The 21141-nt window shown below is 40.4% G+C and overlaps 1 protein-coding gene across 13 annotated transcripts in view; it reads right to left on the bottom strand.

Annotated features, from left to right (window-relative positions):
- The window catches only part of PRRC2C (proline rich coiled-coil 2C), a 77958-nt gene that overhangs the window by 18980 nt on the left and 37837 nt on the right, over positions 1-21141 (bottom strand). For 10 of the 13 annotated variants that reach the window (XM_033094045.1, XM_033094051.1, XM_033094052.1 and 7 more), the window contains exons 13-23: positions 18647-18816; positions 17950-18214; positions 16751-16961; positions 13471-15720; positions 10795-11003; positions 8277-8431; positions 6628-7399; positions 6127-6212; positions 2509-2697; positions 2118-2369; positions 794-886 (exon numbers count right to left, since the gene is read on the bottom strand). In XM_033094045.1, coding sequence (XP_032949936.1) covers positions 794-886; positions 2118-2369; positions 2509-2697; positions 6127-6212; positions 6628-7399; positions 8277-8431; positions 10795-11003; positions 13471-15720; positions 16751-16961; positions 17950-18214; positions 18647-18816 — 4652 coding nt within the window. The remainder of the gene's footprint in view (positions 1-793; positions 887-2117; positions 2370-2508; positions 2698-6126; positions 6213-6627; positions 7400-8276; positions 8432-10794; positions 11004-13470; positions 15721-16750; positions 16962-17949; positions 18215-18646; positions 18817-21141) is intronic. The other 3 variants (XM_033094044.1, XM_033094047.1, XM_033094040.1) reach the window with 2 other exon arrangements.

Below are 21141 nucleotides of genomic sequence, written 5' to 3'. Positions count from 1 at the left end.
TTTGAAAAGAATAAGCCTTTGCTTATTGTAGAGAGCTACATTTAATAGAGAGGGCAGCTGACCAAACTTCCACCATAACTGCCCTCCACAACAAGGGCCGTACACGTAACTTCTTCCACAACGGGTTACCTAACTTCTTTTGGGCTTCCAATTTCTCAGTCAGTGAACTAGGCGAAATGATGGACTGTACTGACTTAACACAATCTTGAATTTATAACATGGTTGCTCTGGGAAACTAGAGCCAAATGTACATGACGTACTCGCTCCTTTTAGCAGAGCATTGAAGAGCTTCTGGAGTATTTACATGTACGTTACAGCTCCATTTTCACAACAGGAACGTTAAGGTCCAGTATATTTTTTTTTTAATTAAAAAAGAAATAACTGCATCTCTGGTAACATTGTCTTTCTGTTTTAATTCAGTGAGCTTCCATTGTATTATAAAAAGGTTTCCTTTAAGAACAAAATGACCAACAAAAGGAAATGCTGAATCCATAGAGAACGTGATAGCTAAGAACAAAAATTCTTACCAAAACCAGGTTAACAGGATGAGTGCTTACAAAACTCAGCCCAAGCACCGCAAGCCTGGATCTTAAATGGTAAGCTGTTGCCTTTCAGAGGAAAAACGAAAACTCAGCCTTGACTATTTTTGCTAATTATATTACAGTGTTGCTAAATACAAATTTGCCATCAACTCTTTCCCTGAGAAGAGTTAAAGACTGGTTATACAACATGTGTTAGATAACAATAGCCAGGGTCCTATCCCAACACACCACACCTCAGGTTGATTACTTACATTATTAACCAAAGTATCCTCCATCTTTGCATTATTAGTAGCCACAGTGTTAGGCAGAGAAGAAGAAGGTGTAGTATAGTCTGTTACAGACTCCTGTGGAGTAGTAATAGAAAAAAAAAACGTTTTAAACTGAATTAATAAGTCACTTCCTAATGACAGCCTAACAGCTGTAAAGTTGTTCTGGAAGAAAGCAGGAGAGGGGAGCCAACCTTAAGACTCGACTACTCCAACCTTAACTTAAAGGCCGACAGTGGGATAAAACAAGCATGAAATCACCATTGAAATGATAACATTTCAACCACTGCTGTGGTCCCACACATTTTAAAAACTGCACTGCACAGTACTAAATATTTATTTCTGTGGATTACTAAAAAAGCCTCTTTGTGTGGTTCTCATAATCTATAGCTTACTTTCAACTATTGATTTTTCATTCTCTTCAAGATGAAACAATGTAGATGAATGTCAAGATCTTGTCACAATTATTACGTTTTAGGATAAACTTACTTATCTTCATGAAATTCTTTAAACATGGTACAGTTGAATCGCATGAGCTTTTTACTTATATACATTGAGTTGCATTAAAAAGAGAAAAATAGTCAAATAATATGAAAGAGTCCATCTACCTTTCTTCTCCTGGAGTGAACACGGAATCGTGGGTATAAATTCACTCTTCCCACTAGTGTTGGTCCCTGAACGTCACTCAGTGTATCTTGCCTTAATGAGCACTTTTTAAATATATGCATCTTTCACTCAATGTGGTCTCTAAGCGCAAGCCAGCTGCTTCCTCTGCTGCTCAACCAATAAAACAGTCTGTCCCAAGTCCTTCCACAAAGAGAACTAGCTATACTGGAGTTACCGACGTCTGCCTTATTTCCCGACTTCCAAGTCTCGCTAGTAGGCAAGATATGGCTCCACTATAACTCCATTAACAAAGGAAAAAGTATTAGTTTGGTGCAAAAGGAATTGTGGTTTAAAAGGTTAAAAATAATTGCAAAAACAGCAATTCCTTTTGCACCAACCTAATAATATAGAGTAATTTTTTCAAAGCCTACGAACCCAATGGAAAGCATTTTAATCTTGTGTAGACATTTTTCACTTTGAACTGCTGAATGGTCCAGAATTAAGAGTAAATTTCCACAGAAAACAATACCTTACTGTAAGGAATTTCATTAGCTCACATATGCACACCATGAAATAAAATCTGCTCTGTAGAAATCACCCATGTAGTCCACAGAATCCCATGCCGCCAGCAAAAACAAACAGACGAACAAGCCAACACCGGGGCTGTTTTAGGCCTAATGCGCACCCACTGCGCGCAGCTCACCTTGACATCGGTGCCATATTCTGCGGCCGGCACTGAGATCATGGCTCCTATGTCACCAGACATTTCCGAAGCTGCCTTGGTGTCCTTCGTCGTCACGGGATCCGCACTTCTGACCGCAGCAGGGATGGGCTTCTCTTGTCCTTCTGGCTCTACCTGTTGGGCATCTTTCACTTTTCTATTTTTTAATGAACGTTCCTTTCCAATAGGACCAGGTTTATGTTCTTTGTTTTCTACTGGACTCAAATCTGGAAGCTAAATTCAATGTTTATAACAAAAAGGCATCAGGATCAAAGGCATTCACTGCAAACAAAATTCAACTCGAAACTGTTACTTGTTCCCCCTAAGTGTTCTCTGCTTTCACACAGTTAGATCTGGACTACAGGTTGTTTACCTTCTGGGCTTTGATAGGGCCGGCCCGCGGCTGCTTCTGCCGTTGTTCTTTCGGTTCAGGTATTTTGTCAGTAGTTTTTTCCGAAAGCACAGGAACAATTTCATTTTCATTCCCATTTGAAGCTGGAGCACCAAACTGAATTGTGTCAATTCCAATTTCAACTCCACTTTCTTGACCATTCTTGGTTCCCTAGGTAAGAGAATATTTAAAAATTTGTTATCAAAACAGTTCAAATTTGAACGAATGACTTATGTCGCAGCACACATTTTAAAAGTATAATAGGTAGGAGGCAATCTACAATATTAACTGAGACTGATGAAGTTTTAAGGGAACTTGCCTTAATCACTATTGATTTATATGTATTAGAAAACAACTGATAAAATGAAAACTAGGACAAGACGTAAGTTTTTTGTTTAAAAGTCCTGCCTTTAAGTGCCATGAGTGTCATCAGGGGCAAATCATAGCCTCAAGTTATTTCGTCGTTTAAAACCAATATGAAAGGAACAAACACAGAAATACAGCACCAGTAGCAAATAAACTGATGAATGAAGGAATGAATGATTGTGGGAAAGAAGACAGCAATTCCAGTGTCGCCTACTTCTAAGTGTGCTCTGAAAATAAAATGAAGTAATAGCCATGAAAGTCCTTTGTGATTGGAAATGGAGTACACACACCTTAGAAACCCATTCAGTTAAACAACTCATTTATGCAGCACCTTCTCTGTGCCACGCACTGATCCAGACACACAGGAGCAAGGTTAGCTTAACTTACTCAACTTACATTAGAACAGATGGAGAAAATAAACAACTAAAGAGTCAGATTAGGGATACGCAAAAATTAAAATATGGTTAAGCCACTTTAGATTAGTGGACAGAGAAAGGCCCTATAAGGTCACATGAAACTGAACCTAAAAGACAAATCAGTGGAAAGTATTTCTGGAAGAGCCAACCCCTGGTGGAAAAATCAAGAATAAAAAAGGCTGGTGTGGTTGGAACACAGCAGGTATTAGAAGATGAACAAGCAGGAGGCTAGGTAACATGGGTTTTGTAAACCAGAGGATGTTCAGAACAATTACTTCATCTTTTCATGGAAGAACAAACAACAAAACAAAACTAGGGACAAAGTTCAAGTTCAGACCACAACCTTACAATTGAATCACTAGTAGGTATCATTTTTGGTACCCCTGAACTTAGTGTGTCAATCAATTAGTGTGAAAGGTTATATTTTTTAGTGTAACAATGTCAACAGTATTAATAAGGCATGTCATTCAGATTTATTTTTAATATCTGAATATTCACTTTCAAATACAAGCGAACATTATCAAAGTAACTTAGAATAAAATTCTCCATATGCTTTAGTTGATGTTGGAAATTTCACCATGAGGACATCAACAACCAAAAAACTCACACCTATCCAGAAAACATAAAACAACATAAACAGAATGAAGAAAAACGAGATACCAAAACACCTTCCTTCTGTCCTCCAACTGGCTGAAGACGAATGTAAGCAACCCTTCAGTATGCAAACATGTAGCAGAATGCAAAGAAATCTTTCAGCCGATAGTGCTGAGAAATTACTATTCTTGAATGTCAATTTAAAAACCTGGACCAAACATTTTAATAATCTTATTAAATCCAGTGCATCCATTCAAAACAAAGAAATTTTACACTTCAGCCTTCATATTAGCATACAACATCTTGACTTTTCTCTGTAAGAAAAGCTCTATGATTAATCGTAATGTCAATACCAATAGGCAGAAGAAAAATAATTAAACTGAGGATCTTAAATATTGAATCCAGTGACTGTTACCTATACTTGTAAAAGGAGCTTCTCTGCAGAACTTTTAAAATAGATGATGAGGCAGACACCAGACCTAAGTCAGAAGCTGGAGTCGGGGTAGGGACAGCAGGAAGACTTCTTAAAAATACAAACAAAAAACCCCCCAACTGTATCTTCATGTCCTGCCACATTCAGAGCAAAGCCAGTGTAGGTTCTCTACACTCATCTTTCCTCCCATTTGCTCTCGTCAAAGTCACGAGCGACCTCCAAGTTGCTAACGCCAACTGTCAATTCTCAGGGCCTGTGTTACGTGTCCTTCCAGCAGCATTCGATGCACTTGATTTACCACTCTTTGTTTAAACTCATCTTTCACTTGGATTCCAGGACACTTTTCCAATCATTCAGCTTCTCCATCTATCATGTCTCCCTAGAACTTTGTTTCTGATTCTTTCCTCTTTTCTAACGACTCATAACTCATTCTCCCTTGGTGCTTTCATCCAACCTCTTTACTTGAAGCAAGTTTCCAATTCATGTTTCCAAACTTGATTATCTGCTCTGAGCTAACTCGTACCAACTAACTACGTGACATTTCCACTTAGATGTGTCATAAACATCTTAAATTTAACACGTCTGAAACTGAACTCCCTTATCTTCTCCCCTAATGCTGACCCATTTCATAGCTTCCCAATCTCAACTGATGGAAACTATTCCTCTTGTTGCTCAAGCCAAAAACTCGGGAGATAACTGACTCCTTTTTCTCACATACCTCATTTAATCAGAAAATTTGTTAGCTCTATCTACAAAGTCCCAGAAACCAACCATTTCTCATGCACCTTCAATGCCATGTTCCTGGTTTAAGTTATCAACATTTGATGATGCAATAGCATTCTAACTCCTTCTCTCTGCCTCCTGCAGACTCCCCAGAAGAATCATTTTTAAGTCAGATCCTGTAATTCTTTGGCTGAAATCTGTCTGGTGTCTTCCTATCTTTCCCAAGGGCCCTCTAGGATATACCCCCATTACCTTTTCTTTATTCTTTCTCCACCCCTTACTTCTCTCTGGCCACATGGACCTCCCTGATCTTCCTGAAACATACGAGGTATGTTCCTGTGTCAGGCTTTTGTATTTGCTATTTTCTGAACCAAGAATTCACTTTTCCTCAGACATTTGAGCAGCATGCTCTCTTATCGCCTTCAAGTCTTTAACTCAAATGTCACCTAAGGAGCCTTTCCTGGCCATCCTACTTTAAACAGTCTCCACACCCCTGGGGAAATTCCGTATGCACCTTCCCTTATGCTTTTTTCCTCAGCGCCGATCACCACTGAATACACTCTATGTATTTATTGTGTCCCCACAACACAATAGGAGCCCCATGAGTGCAGGGCTTTTTGTCCATTTTTGCCCCCCCACCTGATTTATAAGCCCACAGATTAGAACAGTGCCTGGCACATTGCAAGTGCTCAATAAATGTTTGTTCAACGAAAAATAAAGAACTGCTAACCTAAGCAGTCATTTACCAACACGGCACATTGGAGAAGTTATGTTAGAACAACCTCCTGTAAACTCTGCTTCTCAGTAACTATACTGCCTAATTATTCAAACTATAAAAAGTGGTAGGAAAGTCCAGAAAATGTACGTGCACTTATATTTTCTGTATCACAAGGATTTTTTTCTGAGAGTAGAATTTAAAAAACGTTACCCATAATGTCAGAAACGCAGGACCCCGGCAGCATCCCCACCACTCGGGAACTTGTTAGAAATGTGTGCAGGCCTCGACCCAATGAACGAAGCAGAAGCTGCCACAGTAACAGATCGATAGTCAAACAGGTCTATTCCTACCTCGGGTGGAGCAGCTGATCCAAACGACGTCAGAGGCTTATTCCAGGCACTGACTGAAGATGGCTGTGGTGGGCTAATGGGACCTACTGAAGAGAAGAAGCCACAGGAAACGTGACCATTGAAGTGAAGAGGCTAATAATCGCTCATCTATTTCATCCCCTTTTATCGGTAGCGAGGTACTAAAAGGGTGAGTTTTCACGTCACCCTGGGAGAGTGTTGCACACCAAAATAAATGTAAAGTCTCCCCAAACATTATGTATTGCTTTTCTTTATCAACATAAAATAATGTCTATCACATATGGCTGTTAAAAGTGTAACACACATGTTTGAAAACCAAAGGTTTTAGGAAAGGAAGTGAAGAAAAGATTACTATTAATATTGCTTTCTACAAAGAAAAAGGAGATGGCTAGGGAAAAAAAAGACTATATAAATCGAACTTAAAACAAGCGCCGATCTTCCCATGCGATGCCCCCACCCCTGACTTCTCTGCTGCGCACTCACATTTCTTAGAGATGTCGTTCAGCACAGCTGGTGGGGCCACCTTGTTGTCCCATAACTCAGCTGTAAGAGAGCCATGTGACTGCGAGGTCTGGATGGATTTTCCTGCGGCTACATAATCTGTGCCATTAGGTGTCTGAGCTGAAGGCAGTCTAAGTGAAGGTGGTGGCTGTTTTGAAGACTGTGCTGTCGTCTGTAGTGGACTCTGGACTGGTTTGTGAGTCTGTCCCTGAGCTTGAGCTGGGGCAGTGGGGCCTGTGACTAGGGCTGGGGCTAGAGCAGGGGTTGGGGTCGGGGCTGAATTGGCTGGGGCAGTTGGGGTGGAACTGGCTGGGACAGCTGGGGCTGAGTTGACTGCAGCTGGAGCTGAAGTTGGAGCTAGGGCTGAAGCAAGAATGGGAATTGAGGCTGAGGCAAGGATGGGGACAGGGGCCGGGGTTGAAGCGGAGGCCAGGATGGGGGTTGGAGCTGGAATGGAGGAAGGGACTGGGGCTGTAGCTGTAGCTGAGGTGGAGGCTGGAACTGGAGCTGAGGCTGATGGTGGGAGTGGAGTGGAGGCTGAGGTTAGGACGGGAGCTGAGGGGGAGGCTGGGCCTGGAGCTGGGGTTGAGGATGGAACTGGAGCGGTGGCTGAGGCTGGACCTGGAACCGAGGTCAGAGCTGGAGACGGAGACTGTGCTTGCTGGCTCCCGGTAGCCTGCTTTTTGGCAAATCGTGGAGGAAGCTTAGATGTCTGACTTCTTCCTTTCTCATTTGCATTCTTTTTGTTCCAGACCTTAACAAATTGGTAGATATCATTTTTGTCAATAATACAGCTAAAAGCAGCAGTTCATGAATACAACTTCTAACAAAGATACCTACTGCTAATGTAGCTTCTTTACTTTTCAAAATAGGTAATTCACAGATCAAAAATGTCAAGGCTGCTAATGAGATTTTAAATTATGAGAAGTCAAGACGCTACCAGGGAAAAAAGACAAATTACATAGGATATATGCACTACTATTTTTACCTTCCTAAAAAACAAAAAATAAGCTACTTCTTTAAATATCTAGTCCCAGAGTTTATATTCAATTGAATTCAACATTACTATCCCCATTCTCAGTGTTTCCTGTTTTTAAGCCTTCTTATCTTTTAGAATTCTTTATCACTATGATCTCTGTGTTCTATTTATTTTTATCCTATGTCAGCATTTAGCTAAATGGGTGTTTGCGTTGATTTATATGGAGTAACTTACCTTGACTCATATTATGCATTTAAGTGAACTAATTTACATTACAATTCAAATTTTATAAGTCAAGACTCTGCAATTTAATAGATCATGGCAGTTGTTTGTTAAATTTCCAAGATAATTTAAAATTAACTCTAATTTTGACATGAAGATGGGGCAAATAAGATGACTAGTACGGGAACATAAAATATGTTGCTCAATTAAAGTAAAGATGGCCTACTCCAAGGCAAACAGTGATTATATTCTACTTGAAATGTATCTCAATTCTGGTTAAAAACAGTTTAAAGTTGTGAAAATCAAGCCATTCTCCGCACTTGAATAATAAATATAGCCTTGACTTTATAGCTAGGTGGAAACCTTATCTATTTGTTAAAACATTTTGGACAACGATCTAGATAACCAGCAATAAACTGAAACACGAAACCTGTATGATCTGTTCTTCCTTCTTCCGGCGTTCCTCATCCTGCAAACGTTTTTGTTGTTTTTTCGATACCACTTCAGTAAAACCATCATCATTCAAATTTGACTGTGGGTCTTCAACTACTGTTACTTCAGGATGGTCATCAATTATAACAACACCTACGGGTATGGAAAAATATTTAAAATATTTTCTTTTTTCAATTGAAAAGATAAATAGAAATATTTAGTCCAATAGTGATTAAAAAAAAAAAAAACAAGGCAAAAATCTAGTTCTTACAACTCACAGTATAATCCATTTCTCACACCATAAGATGGACATTTACTATTAAGATTTGAAGATTTCATAAACACGGTTAAAAATAAAAGTTCTAAAACTATCTGCTCTGAATGATGTCTTTTTTCTTAAGCAGTGTAATAGAAACGTACTTTTTTTAAAAAAATCAAAATTGCCCTATTATCCTACTCAAATCACTTACTCTCTACCTCTCCCAGCCTCAGATCTGCACTGTGCTCTAGATCTACATTCGTAGTACATTATCTCCTTTTCATCTAACCATTCTAACAGGTGGCTACCGCTACAGCTTTCCCTTTTCAAAGGATGAGACAAGCTTTGAGAGATTGATCTGCTAGGTGATAGTAACTAGCCAAGCTGGTCTTATGCCTCGTAACGGCTCTATTTTATGTAGACCGTTGTCCACAATGTGTAGTTACAGACAAATGAAATATGTGAAAGTTCACACGATCTTTAAGTGGCATGGATGTGCATACCTCCTAAGAACTACTAGATGAATAACGCCACTCACAGTCCAACTAACAATTATTCTGGCTATCTTGTTAAAATTGTCATGTATTCCAGGGAGTATAAGAAATCTAGACCCATTAAATAATATTAAAAAAATTAAAAGTTCAGGTGGTATGATTTGGGGTTGTAGGTATAATGTCCACACAACAAATACAATGGGTGAGGCAAATAAATTACTTAAATTTTGCAGACAATATAGGATTTAATTGGGGAGCACATGTTAAAAATAGAATCGCTGCTTGGGAATGATACCTATGCAATTCAGAATGGCGAAAACTTGTGAGAGTATGATCAGGGAGTGGTCATAAGGAATCTACCTGCAAAATATTCTTTTTAAATAGCTAAAAATTTGCATTTACGTAAACACTGATAGGAAAACAAAAATAAATACTAAGGCCAGCTCTCACTCTTTAGGACACCTCTTCATAATTCTAAATTCTCCGCAGTTTTCACTTAGGTTAAAAAGTGTGTGTGAAGCTTCCATTCACGGCCATGCCATCGTGCATTATTTTAATTTTCTTGCCGAAGAGTTTAGAATCTTCTGAAGAGTTAGTCCACCCAGCTACATGCAGCATTTATGGAAATTTGAACAGAGTTTGGTTTCAACACCCTTTTCTTGCCTGGTGCTTTGTAATATTTTGGGCTGAGATATTACCTACCTAACAAATATTATTAGGAAAATCACCTAGAGTACTAACTGAAATTTAACTTTAACGAGTTAAAGCAAATAGCTCAATTTCCATCAGTGATTCGGAAAATTGTTCTTACTTTTCATATTATGTCTTAATCCAATAATGTAACACTTTGGGAAATTTCCACTCCAAAAGTTCTTTGGAAGAAGGAAAACCATTAAACAGATATTTGGGAAGACAAATCTGCCATGGTTTGTGGACTTTTTATAATCTTCACTTGTCATTTTCCAAATGTGCTATTTAGATGGATGCCAGTCTCCTCTCCTGAACCACCATAAGGCAAGTATCCCAGCTGCCCCTGGCTTTCCAACTTCGGCACTACTGATATTTTGAGCTGGCTGTCCTGCGTACGGCAGAATTTCAGCAGCATCCCTGGCCGACACCCACTAAGAGGTCAGTAGCACCCAGCCCCAGATGAACCACTGGTCTAGAAATAATACCAAGGCCCTGGCCCAAACCAAGTTTAGATGCATAAATAACCATTAACTAGATGAAAGAAAACTCAGCTACATCTTTAACACTCGAATAACAGAACCTAACCTAAGTTTCCCAGTACTATGACCTGGTCCTAACTTAGTACAGCTCTCAATTTTATCCAGTATTTTCAGTTGAAGTCTCAAGTGAATGAATGGCAAATAGCCCATTTTCACGAGGAGTCTACTCATACTGTTTAACTTCTGTATGAAATAGCTTCGAATTGCTTGCGTGACCGTTTGCATTTGATGGCCTATCACTTCATGGCTCTCGGAAACTATTTATCCACGGCAGTACTGCCTCCCCTCCTATTATCCTCTATTTACTGGATCTTAGATACCAATTTTAGCAAGGTCATAACTCCCCGAAGACACAGCATGTGTACACAGATGTAACTCTGTTCAAGTTACAGCAGTTAGTAATTCATAATCAGCCTCTATCTCTACCTGGTAGGTTCAACTCTTTCCTTCTTTGATGACTTCTTTGTTTATAGCATTTCCCTTAATGTAAAAGACACACAGACAGACAGACAACTAAGAGGACCTAAGACATACTTGCGTAATTGTTGAGATCAAACTGTGACAGTGCGTCTACTTTCTCTTTGGGTTTCTTTGGGCCTGGCTTGGGCTCTTCTCTTTTCTTCCCTGTGGGATCTTTGCAGCTCTTCTGTCCTGTGCCATTGGCTGCCCCGTCTGGGTGGTGTGCACAGCTGCCACTCACGGGGTCGACACCGGCTGTGCCTGCAGACTGGTCGTCAAATGGTCTACAAACAACAATTTGAGATGTTATTATCTCCACACCTGGAAAAAAGAAATGCTCTTTACTGGCAGTTTTTAAAGTTCAGTCTAAGAAGGAACAGCAGTGGGAAAGACGACTCTAAATCAAAACCAACAAGCTTTGGTGACTTTTGTTGAGGATAACTGCACTAAAACTGAGCTTCCAATAAAAGAGACGGACTAACTCCCTAGAGTAATTCTTTCCAGCAATTCAATTCTAGAATTCCCATCATTCCCTGAAGGTTGTTAGCATGTCATTTGTCTATCACGTTATAAATAAATGAGCTGATCAAGTGTTCATAGCAGAAAATGTCTGTGACGTAATAAGCTAGTCCAAAGTATTCACTACTGGATCTTCTCCACAAGAGGGCAGCAAATGAACAAATTTGGAAAAGCACTGTTTACCGTGTGTGCTTTCTTTAAAGTTCAGATTTATACATTAATGTAAACACACAGAAAACCACTTTTAGCTGGCAACAATTCGCTTCACAGACCAAGTGTATTTCAATAGTTTTTGTTTCTGAACAAATTCTATTCTTGGGTTTATTTTATAAAATTTTTATGAAAACAGACCATGGAAAATGGGTTTTCTAATTCGTTTTCACCTTAGCCGATAGTATCACTCAAGAGAAAAGCTTACCAAGTGCTTGATACAAAGGGTGACCGCAATGTCAGAAGAATGAATTCATCTCTTCTAAATGGGACTCTTGCAAACACTCATTTTAACTACAAAGAGTCACTGCATTTCTGCAAGTTCATAGCTGTTGGCATGTACGTGGCACAAGTCTTGCTAAGTAGTTGAGATCTACACTGCACAAAATCAGATCAAGATCTCCCTGAAGTATTACGTGAAATTCTAATAGTTCAGTTACAGTCAATGAAAATACTGCTGTTTTGACTATGTATGTTATTCTTTTCTTTTCAACTTAAAAAGGGAGGTTCAGGGCCGGCCTGGTGGCTCAGGCAGTTGAAGCTCCGTGCTCCTAACTCCGAAGGCTGCCGGTTCAATTCCCACATGGGCCAGTGGGCTCTCAACCACAAGGTTGCCAGGTTCGGTTTCCCGCAAGGGATGGTGGGCAGCGACCCCTGCAACTAATGATTGAACACGGCACCTTGAGCTGAGCTGCCGCTGAGCTCCCGGATGGCGCAGTTGGTTGGAGCGCGTCCTCTCAACCACAAGGTTGCTGGTTCGACTCCTGCAAGGGATGGTGGGCTGAGCCCCCTACAACTAACAATGGCAACTGGACCTGGAGCTGAGCTGCACCCTCCACAACTAAGACTGAAAGGACAACAACTTGGAAAAAAATCCTGGAAAAATACACACGGTTCCCCAATAAAGTCCTGTTCCCCTTCCTCAATAAAATCTTTAAAAAAAAAAAAAAAGGGGGGGAGGTTCAAATTCTGTGTTAAGCAGGTTCTCAGGAAACATTACTGGTCACATCATATCCCTGGAACATTTTCTAAATTATCAGAAAGCAAAAATATTTTAAATGATGGGTGTAGTAACCTGAAATGCTAAGTATATGCAACCACTGCAGATTAATATAATTTTGCCTAAATAAATTTCTTACCAGCTCAGGCTGCAAACCTGGGAATTTGGTCAAAAAACAGGGCACACCAAAGTAACAGATTCTTGCTTACTACATAACCCAGGTAGGTGTTAAGTGCTTCACAAACACCGTATCAGTATCTTCACACATTTTTATAAATACTATTACTTTCTTGCCACTTGACTGATGAAGAAGCAAAAGTTTATACAACTAGTAAGTAACTGAGCCTGGATTTAAAACTAGGCGAACTGCTATTTTATAATTTTCCTAATACTGAAGAAATCAATGATACTTCACTATAACTATCATTCTAATATTTAAAAAAACATAGTAAGGTTAGCACAGTTTAGAAAGATTCTTTAAAAAACATCCAGTGAGATGGCATTTGTTACTGGTGGCCTGGGTGGGTGGGCAGGACTCTGCTATCTGGGTTTCTCCCTAGCTGGGTCATTTACTATAGTTTGCGGCTCGCGGGAGAATATAATCTATCCTGATGGTTCATCATTCACTCTCTAGAAACCAGTACAGAGTGCAAGTTTATGGTTACGACATAGTAATCGAAGCCCCAGACGACACCTGTGAGCACTGGGGTTTCACAAAGAGAAACAAGAAAGGTGGACTGCTTATCACCAAGATGACAGTCTGCCACACAGGACACTCTCCGGGTCCAATCCTAGGTGGGAGATCTCCCCCGCGTCTGAGGCCTCTTCTGGAAAACCAGGCAGGCAAAGACCCCGGAGACACATGGACCTCCTTCCCTAAGAATGAGAAAAGGATCTGGGGAGTACAATGTGGTTGCTCCTCTAGCTAGACTGGCTCCTTTCCTTTGCCCAGGTCAACCAAGAAGTCTCCTCCAAGCTCTTTAAAGACGCACAAGTAATTACATCTGAAACAAAGCACTCACCCTCGCTTCCCACTTTTTGACGGCGGGCCACTTCTCCTTTCATTCCTAGGACCTGAGAAATTCCTTCCGGATTTGGGGGGACCGCTGTTGCCGCGCCGATTCTGGCGGTCTACGCCAGGTCTCTGACTAGAAAAACTTCTCTTTGCCACTTCTCGTTTTGGGGGTGAAACATTCTCTCCGGCCTTTACAACAGCTTGTGCATTCGAATCAGCATTTTTTTTTTCATCCCTTTCCCGCCTCTCATTGAAATCACTGCTTTCAGAAGCTGTTTCCCATTCTTCATTTGCCTGATCTGAAGAGTTCTGATTAGATAAGTCTGGTGTCTTGTTCCCAGAAACCTCCCCGGCAGTACTAACTGGCTCCTGAACCACAGTGCTCACTGTGCCACCGGCGGGCACGGCCACCTCACTGGGTTTGGAAGCCGCCTCCCTCTCTCTGAGTCGTCGAAATCGGGGCGGCTTATCTTGCCTCGGTGGGCGGGTAGGTCGCTGCCTCCGAGGCCTCTCTCTAGTGGGGTCAAATTTCCGCTCAAATTTTGGAGGTCGTTTGTCTGCTGGCATAGGAACAAACTGCTCGTGTCTCCTCGGTGGCTCCGCACTGTCTGGTTTAGGAGCTTCTGCCTGCCTGGGGTTCCACTGATTGTCCCGATAGGCAGGTCTCCGCAAGGTGGACGGGCGTGATGGGCGCCCCCCAGGGTCCCTGCCCCCACGCCGGAACGTGCCACCTCTGCCTCGCCGTGTGGGCTCTCCTTTCGGAAGGAAACCCGGTTTGGGTCTATCGTCATCCCTTACATAAGGCTTTTCTAGAGGTCTGCTATCCATTCGGACATGATTTTCAGGCTTGAAAGAAGATTGAGGCTTTACAGGTTTTTTGTTTTCAGGCCGTTCCTCTCTTTTGGGGAGTTTCCCTTTGCTCAAACTGTCCTTGTCACTGGCACTTTCGTGGATTTCACTGTCGGTGTCAGTCTCTGAACCACGCTGTCGCCTACGTTTGGGAATGACCTCAAAATCAGAGCTCTCACTTCGCGTCTCACTTTCTTCTCGTTGCCTGAGGGGTCCTGCGGGCACGTGCTCCGCACGAGGTCTGTTGTCTCGATACTGAGGATAGTCTCGCGTGTGCCCTCGACCGCCACGGCCGCGCCCACCGTACGAGCCTCTGTAGCTCCGGCCTCTGGAGTAGTATTCGCCCCGGCCTCGGCCTCGGTACCCTTGATCTGGAAACCAGTCTCTATCTCTAGCTTCTTTCCAATAGGTCCTGGGGGGTAGACATGACTCTTTTTTAACCACTGGCCTTGAATCTGGTCGAGGCCGCTCTGTGACAAGGTCTTTAGTGATGACTTTCTCAGGTTGTTTCTCTTCTTTGACTGTTGGTGCGGTGACAGTTTGCTGGTTTACAGTTTTAGCTACAGCCTCTGCCTCGGTGCTACTTACAGGTTCTGAGAGCTTCTCAGCATCCTGAGATGGCTTTTGTGCCAAGGTTGGAGTTTCTGGCGAAGGAAATTTTTCTGGCTCTGGCTGAGGTGGTGGTGGACCCGACTGGGGTGGGATCGCTACTGTGGGAGGTTGGGGTGGGGGGACAGGATCTTTCTTTTCTGGTTTTTCCGGTTTTACAACTTTTTCAGTGACCTTCTCTCCCTTTTCTCCTTCTTTCTCCTTCCTCTGTTCTCGCTCCTCCTTCATATCTCTAAGTATAGGTTTTTTAATGGGACCTGATCTTCTCACAGGCCTATCATTACCTTCTTCTCTTCTGTTGGAACTTGGCCTTGGGCCCCAACGAGTTTCTGATTTAGATTTATACAGTTTTTCAGGCTTTGGTCCTTCAGAAGATCGTAGAAAGCCATCCTTTCTGGGTTTGTCCTCTGACCTTTCTGCCGGTTCTTTTGCATCCATGCACCTGCTGATTACTTTGGGAATGCTTGCAGAAGGCTCGTTTCTTTGCTCCTCCGATTTCTGAGTGTGGTTAGATCCATGGGAAACACTTTTCTTCCGGGCAGGCTGACTTTCTCCGGCTGAAACCCACTCCTCCTGAGGAGTGGATGCAGTCTTTCGATCAGGTACATCACAACAAGCAGGCTGATGATTTGTGTCAGTGGGGTGAGGCCTAATATCTTCCACAGATCTGCTTAAAAACTTATGTGCTTCGGTTTCAGTTGATTCTCTAACCAAGTCTGCTTTTGGATGAGCCTCTAACTGACTATGTTCTAGAGGGTAAGCAGCAGCAATCTGTTCCTGATCCAGTGGGACTTCAGGCCTAGGATAACGAGAATTCAAAGGCATAACCATCAAGGCAACATCTTTCTTATGTTCAGTGCACAGCAAAATAATCCCTACTATTAAAACAAAACAATGGATCCTAATCATAAAGAGCATCTTTATGCTGCTATAAAAAGTTTACTGCAGCATTATTCAAAATAGCCAAGAGGTGGAAACTTAAACCTCCACTGACGAATGAATGAGTTAAGAAAATGTGGTATATATACATATAAGGGAATGGTCTTTAGCCATTAAAAAATATCCTGTTAAATGCTACAACATGGATGAGGACATTATGCTAAGTGAAATAAATCAGTCACAGGAGGACAAATACCAAATGACTTCACTTATGAGATACAGAACGTAATCAGACTTATCCACGCAGGAAGTAGAATGGTAAGTGGCCAGGGACTGTGGGTGGGGGTTGGGGGAGTGGGAGGAATGAGGAATGAGTCTGCTACTAAATGGGTATAACTTTCAGGTGCAGAAGATGGAAAAATATACACTAGAGGAGGTCTGTCTTTCCCAGTGAATCAGAATTATAAAACATCATAGAATGCACAAATGGTGCAAGTTCCAACTTTATAGTTAGAAATTATCAGAGATCATCAATTGTCTGCTACTTCAAAATATCTTTATAAATTAGCATATGTCCTTATTTTGGCCTTAGTAAACTTCCGTTAAGTTATTGACAATTAAATGTCTACTATTTTTCATTAGTGGAAGAATGACATCAACACGTTAGCCAGACTACATGTCAATTACCTAATCAATGGTAGAAACCTGCCAATTTTAACATCTAACACTACATTTCAGCATTTAATTCAGTGTACAGAACTAGGCGAGAAAAAGCGCTAATCCATACAGAAATACCAAAAAAGGAGAAACTATGTCCCCAAATGAAATGACACACACTAAATGGGAGGCAATCCGATTTATGTCTCAGTCCTAAATCAGAATGACCGCCACACGGCTTTCATTTCACCACAATGTCCTCGATTTGGTCTATTAGACGTTGTGGTCATTACCTCACACCCTCAGCTGCTCCTGCTGCCTTGGGAGTAGCAGCCTGCTGAGGCTCGGTGTGAGGATAGGGATCTGATCCCCACATCATACGAGGCTCAGGCAGAGAAAGTGCGTGATCTCTTGCAGATCGAGCTATATGCTCAAACGACTCAGAACTGTTTGGTGACCCTTCCATCTGGTCTCTTCTCATCAGTGGCTTAGGAGGAATCATTCCTGTACAAAAGGACAGAAAAAGGTGAAAACAAAACAAAAAACACCAAATGAAACCAAGTCATAGACATAGAATCTGGTTTATTATTATTCGGCATTCTCTATACTTAAGCTAAAGAAATACTTTTTGCCAAGTAGAACTGATTAACTCAACAAATGATCAGTAACAATTACGAGTTTTTCCATGAATGAGATTTTTATTGTTGCTGTTAAATAAATGGATTTAAGCAAGCAAAACCACAACAGCAGCCTATTTTAAAGGAAAGAAAATATAATCAGATAACAAGCACTGTTAACTCTATGCATGTTAATACAAACACAAAAATTACACCAACAGTGAAAATATATTTCCTATAGAAAATTCTATTTATCTAGTTTAATTAGTTGATCAATACACTATAAATTATGCCTCTTAAATTCTAAAATTTCAGTGTAAGTTTTAAAACCATCATGGGATTCTTGATCATGTTTTTATCACCCGTAAACTTTCCTCTATATCATTTTAATAATGGATTATTTGGATTTATCCTGATAGATTCCATAAGAGAATGCTAATTCATTTGTTTTTAGCTAAACTACGAGGAAACAAGTGTTAGGCTGGTAAATGATGGAGAAATTGATAAGCTGGAATATACAATATATGGACAAAATTCAAATGCTAAAACACAAAAGAACGAAAGCAATATAGCAAATAATAGATATTATTAATAAGACAATACTTTTCCATCTTAAAATTTTAAAATAATATCTACAAGACTGAAAATAACTAGTATTTTGGTCTTACCACACTGTTGGTACAGTGTCTGGCATTTAACTACTCTGTGCTGAAAGGAAGTCACATAATTTTATGATTAAAAATCTGAGGGTCCTTTTAAGTTCTTAGCAGATTATAACTCTCAAGAAATTAAGACTAAAAACGGGGGGGAGGGGAATGAAAACCAGATCTTGCTAACTGCCAGGAAGCCACGAGGCAGTGCTAACTTCTACTCACCGGGATGAATGGGAGGAATATCCATGGCAGGTCTACCTGACATCATTCGAGGATCCATGTACGACTGCATCATGAGCCACCGGGGATCAAAACCCATGGAAGCCAAATGCTGAGGGTGGGGCTGCATGGGCTGGTAGAGAGGCCGGTGTGGTGGAGGAGGGACGGCGGCACCGGACGGCTGTGACGGGACGGTCTGGGGAAGTGCACCCTGCTGCTGCTGCTGCTGCTGCTGCTGCTGCTGCCACTGCTGCTGTTTCATCTGCTCCTGAAATACATGGGTCCCACAGCCTGACATTCTACTTCCATGTGCTACGGTAATACAACCAAGCATGTCAGAAAATAACAGGCTTTTTTTCAATCCTTCAGGGAAAAGAATTCAAAAGATATTTAACAGTGAGAGGTGGCAAGACAAAAGAACAAAGGATAAGTTATGACATCTTGACTTAAGCAATGAATCACTCGTTAATTATACTGCGGAAACCATTTCCCAGAAAGGAAGATAGAGGGCATCTATAAAGGAGGCAGAGGAAAAAAGGAATGACACAGAAGTTCACGGTAAAACCCCTATCAACAAACTTTGATTTAAAAGGGAAAATTAGTGTGCTTTGAGTACTTTAGGTCTTATGTCAAATTATTTCACAGACTAATGAACAATAAACCTTTTCAATTGTACATGATAAAATGTTTTTATTGTTACCTGTTGCCGTTGGAATCGTGGTGGTAAAGATTTCTGAAACTGTTTAAAATAGCCAGATAAAACAGCAGGCCGAGGCTGAGACCCTGATTCTGGTTCTGTTTCATGCGCCACTTGAGTGGTCTCTTTTTCGCTGCGATTACTGTCTTGTCTAGTGAAAACTGGGTCATCCTCTGTCCAAAGAAAAGGTGAAAGAGAATGGTATTTATCTATAACACTTAACAAATACATGACATTTGTGATGAAGTGAAATTATTACATTGATTATATATACATATATAAAGGTAAGAAGGAATACTCATCCTCAATACTCCAAAGTACTGTTTTGTATTCTAATATTGGTAGCCATCAATGAGGTAACATTGAGGTTTCCTCAAAGCTGGATTCTTATTAAGGCAGAGATCACAAGTCCAAATGTTCACCGTAAAAAAATCTGTATTTGATTTTTTGCAACAATAAAACATTTCAAATACTACCTACTTTCCATGTTTTAATAAATATTCAACACTTATGTAAGACAGAGAGGATTCTGGGATGATGGTGGAGTAGGAATACCAGCAGTCTCTGCCCCAACCCAGACAACAATTGCACTGTCAGAGTCTGCCTGATGTAAGTATTTTGGGACTCTGGAGTCCACTGAAGGTTTGTAACTCAGGGGAAGGCTGCAATAGAGTGCAGTTAATTTTAGTCAATTAGAGCTCTTAGCACAGTACCAGCTACAAATCCCCCATCTCACATTCAAATGCACATCTAAGAAAGCAGAAGAAAGAATAAGTGAACGTGAAGATACAACCATGGAAATTAAGTCTGAAGAACAGAAAGAAAATAGAAGAAAAGTAAACAGAGCCTAAGGGGCTTGTGGAACAAGATCAATCAGACCAAAATCAGAGAGAATGGGGGCAGAGAGACTATTTGAAGACTTAATGGCTGAAAACTTCCTAAATTTGATGGGGAAAATAAAAACCTGAATATAATTATCTAAGAAGCTTAACGAATTCCAAGAGACGAAACTGAGACACATTATAATCAACTTTCAAAAGACAAAGAATCTTGAAAGCAGCAACAGAAAACACTAAGAAGTAACATACAAAGGATTCTCAGTAAGATTATCAGATTTCTCATCAGAAACACTGGAGGCCAGAAGGCAGTGTTCAAAGTGTTAAATGAGGGAGAAATTAAGACATTCACAGATAAAAGCTGAGCGAGTTCATTACCATTAGACCTGCCCTCCACAAAATGCTCGAGGGAATCCTGTAGGGTGAAACGAAAGGATACTAGACAGTAAATCAAAGCTGTATGACAAAATAAAGATCTCAGTAAAGGTAAACACAATAAAGGCAATTATAAAAGCTAGTAGTATTGTAACAGTGGTCTGTAACTATGTTTTTCTACACGATTTAAAAAATTAATGCATTTAAAAAAATAAACTAATTATTAATCTAAAACCTGCAGCCAACACCACACTCCATAGTGATAGACTGAAAGCTTTTCCTAAGATCAGGAACAAGACCAAGATGCCCACCTGTGCCACTTTTATTCTAAGTACTGGAAATTCTAGTCACAGTAGGCAAAAGAAATAAAAGATATCCTAATTGGAGAAGAAGTTATTTGTTCACAGATGACATGATCTTATAATAGAAAACTCTAAAGATTCCACAAAAACTGTTATAACTAATAAATGAATTCAGCAAAATTTAGCCGATTCAAATTTAACACACAAAAATTACTTGCACTCCTATGCACCAACAATAAACAACCTGAAAAGGAAATTATAAAACCAATTCAATTTACAAAAGCATTGAAAAGAATAAAATGCTTAAGAATTAACCAAGGAGGCGAAAGGCTTTTACAATGACAACTACAAAATACTGCTGAAAAAAATTAAAGAAGACATACATCATAAACAAATGGAAACACATCCCATGTTCATGGATTGGAAGACTTAATATTGCTAACATGTCTATACTACCCAAAGCAATCTACAGAGTCAATCAAAATCCCAATGGTATTCTTTACAGAAATAGAAACACCCATCCTAAAATTCATACAGATTCTCAGGATAGCCAAAACAATCTTGAAAAAGAATAACAAACATAGAGGACTCACACATCCTCATTTTAAAACTTACTATGAAGCTACAATAATAAAAACATTGTGACACTGACAAAAAGGCAGACATAGACCAATGGATTCAAATATAGAGCCCTAAAATAAACCATCAGATACATACTCAAGTGATTTTAGACAAGGGTGCTTAGACCACTCAATGGGGGAAAGGACAGTCAGCAAATAGGGATGGGAAAACTGGATAGCCACATGCAAAAGAATGAAGTTGGATCCTTACCTAACACAATATACAAAAGTTCTTGGCTGACACCAAAAGCACCTAACACAATATACAAAAGTTCTTGGCTGACACCAAAGGCAGAGGTTAAAAAAAAAAAAAAAGGACAAACTGGACTTCATGGAAACTAAAAAGTTTTGTGCATCAAAAGAAT

Source organism: Rhinolophus ferrumequinum, chromosome 22 (genome assembly GCF_004115265.2).
Source record: "Rhinolophus ferrumequinum isolate MPI-CBG mRhiFer1 chromosome 22, mRhiFer1_v1.p, whole genome shotgun sequence".
NCBI lineage: Eukaryota > Metazoa > Chordata > Mammalia > Chiroptera > Rhinolophidae > Rhinolophus > Rhinolophus ferrumequinum.
This window is presented reverse-complemented; position numbering and strand designations above follow the sequence as displayed.